Source organism: Limulus polyphemus, unplaced genomic scaffold, assembly GCF_000517525.1.
Source record: "Limulus polyphemus unplaced genomic scaffold, Limulus_polyphemus-2.1.2 Scaffold2737, whole genome shotgun sequence".
Lineage (NCBI taxonomy): Eukaryota > Metazoa > Arthropoda > Merostomata > Xiphosura > Limulidae > Limulus > Limulus polyphemus.
The window spans coordinates 6,392-9,332 of NW_013668347.1; the positions used below are offsets into that span (position 1 = coordinate 6,392).

The 2,941-nt window shown below is 34.4% G+C and overlaps 1 protein-coding gene across 2 annotated transcripts in view; it reads left to right on the forward strand.

Moving 5' to 3' along the window:
* The window catches only part of LOC106467776, an 18,582-nt gene that overhangs the window by 6,171 nt on the left and 9,470 nt on the right, over positions 1-2,941 (forward strand). The window contains exon 3 of one of the 2 annotated variants that reach the window (XR_002612466.1): positions 1,108-1,256. Coding sequence is in view for 1 of the 2 variants with exons in the window: in XM_013928152.2 (XP_013783606.1) it covers positions 1,188-2,282 (1,095 nt within the window). In the remaining variant the exon portion in view is untranslated. Of the gene's footprint in view, positions 1-1,107; positions 2,936-2,941 lie in introns of those variants that run through there. The other variant, XM_013928152.2, reaches the window with a different exon arrangement.

The following is a 2,941-nucleotide window of genomic DNA, read 5'->3' on the forward strand; positions in this document are numbered from 1 at the left end:
CCCTACCTCCTGTGGATGGATCTTCACCAAATTTGATATGAAGGTTTGTTGGATACATGCAAATTTGCAGTTTCACATTTTGTGTTTTGCAGTTTTTATGGTTATTGTTGCATTTTTTACAATTACATATAAGGGAAGCAACTGTTCTTGTCCTAATATAACTTTTAATTTATCCTGTATTTACATAACTTCTGTCCAGGTGATGGGTACTCCGGCTAGTACAAGATATGTAGGTATAGGCTAAGAAAAAGTAATGACTTCCAATACAATGTGATTGCACAATGTACTACAGGCCATCGCACTCATAATGCTACTTATCATTATCTGAATTCTTAGTAGATTAAAAGGGAAATAATCTAACTAAGATTCACTATCAGCAATAAAATAAACAACAACAGAGTTGCTAATTAACAGACTTTTAAAGATTAGCTCCTCCTCTACAATATTTTTTACAATACAGTTATCCTCAAAAAGAACCATATTTTCAAATCTCCTCATCCCCAGCCAATCTTAACTATTGAGGACATGTGACCAGATGTAATGATTAACTCTTCTTTATTTTAATGCCTCAAATGTAACTTAAAATGTAATAAATTATCAGTGAATATCAAAATATTGATGAAATAAAACTGACAGCCAAGGTTGATTTCACAGTGTGTGTTATTAGAATCAGCAACAGTGACTTAAAATAATTGATTGTTGTAACATGCCATTTTTTTTCATGTTTACTTATGGCAGTGTTTCTTTAGGATCAGTAACAATGACTTAAGATGATTGATCATTGTAACCTACCATTTTTTATGTAGTGTTTCTTTAGGATCAGTAACAGTGACTTAAAATAATTGATCGTTATAACCTTCCATTTTTTATGTAGTGTTTTCTTATGGCAGTGTTTCTTTAGGATCAGTCAGAGTGACTTAGGATGCTTGATTTTTGTAACCTGCCATTTTTTTTGTAGTGTTTACTTATGGCAGTGTTTCTTTAGGATCAGTAACAGTGACTTAAGATGATTGATTTTTGTAACCTGCCATTTTTTCTGTAGTGTTTACTTATGGCAGTGTTTCTTTAGGATCAGTAACAGTGACTTAAGATGATTGATTTTTGTAGGTAAAACTAGGAAAAAACCCTCAGTGGAAGACAAGGAAGAGAATGTAGTCTCAGTTGCCTGTGGGGGAGAAGAACCCAGGATGCGAAGATATCCGAAAAGGAGATCTAAAGAAAAAGAATCCAAGAACACCACCCACCCAAAAAACCAGGTGGGTGTAAACACAAACAGATGTAATAGTGATGTAGATCTTCATCAAAATGTATTAGCTCACCATTTACTTTTTGACTCCACCACAAACACACTGTCACCCGAGAGTCTTCCCCTTTCTCAGCGAATGAAACTTAAAGAAAATTGTAAGACTAGTGTACCTAATCTGAAAGATTCAAGTAGTAATGATAATCTCCAGAAAAATAATGAGGGGGAAAAATCACCTTTACCACACAATATCAAAAGAACCAAAGAGTTCCAACCATCATCCAACCAAAATGAAAGAGAAAAGGGCAACCATAAAGAGTTTAGTGATCTGTGTGTTGATTCAGAGGGAAGACTGACTATAAATATGATAGTTAGAGATGATCAACTTAAATCAGCTAACTTGAACACAGATACAGAGAGCCAACAACTGTTTATTCACACTTTCAGAAACATTCCCCAAAATGATAATTTAGAAAGAGAATTGTGTAATACTCCAACTAGTAGTTTTTTTACTGGAAAGAGAAACAACTTTGACCTAAGTGAACTTAAGACAGTAGATGAAATTTCCAATGTTGTGCATCTAGAAGACAAAAGCCTTGTAAGTATGATAGAAGATGGTGATAACTCAGAAGACCTGTTCCCTACTTTAGATCTATCAGCTTTGGAGGAGGAATTGTCTCACTTGTCTATAGACAAGAGACTAGGAAAGACAAATCATCCTGGGTTTGAGAAATGTGAAAGGAAAAATCAAAAGAGTGTAAATTCAAAATGTCAACCAAACAAAACTTCTTGTGATTCAGTGATAGTTATCAGCTCTGATGAAGACGATGGTGGTTTATTTAATGCTGTTACTGAACTCTCATCTAAACAGACTGAAACTGCTAGGAAGAAAAACTCTTATCATTGCACTCCAAGTGGCAGCAGTTCTGAAAGACTGGTTACAGCAAGTAGCACCGATAACACTTTATTATCACCAGAACCAAGTCCCCTTCCATTAAAGCATAGAATTCACTTCAAGCTGAGACAGAACACATTATAACCTGTGTATAAAGTATAAAATTCTTACATAAAGCCAAACTTTGAATTTGTTACAACAGTGGGCTGAATGTTAAGAACATTCTTTGCTTCAATCATAGAAATTTTCTTAATACTTTTTTTTATGTAACTACAAATATAACTAAATACACACACTGAATATGAAAATAATTACCTGAAATGGATAAAAATCAGTTGCATGTCCAGCTGATAAAAAACAATAACTTAAATTATGAATATGTGTGTGTGTAAAAACTACCACTTTGAAAGTAAATGATTTTGTCTGTCAAGATTAGTCCTGTGACACTTGTAGGACTTTTTTTTAACCATGTGTTAGTGTTGGTACTCTTCTTTAATCATGTGATGGTGTTGGTACTCTTCTTTAATCATGTGACAGTGTTGGTACTCTTCTTTAATCACGTGACGGTGTTGGTACTCTTCTTTAACTCATGTGACGGTGTTGGTACTCTTCTTTACTCATGTGACGGTGTTGTTACTCTTCTTTACTCATGTGACGGTGTTGGTACTTTTCTTTACTCATGTGACGGTGTTGGTACTCTTCTTTACTCATGTGACGGTGTTGGTACTCTTCTTTAATCATGTGACGGTGTTGGTACTCTTCTTTAATCATGTGACGGTGTTGGTACTCTTCTTTAATCATGT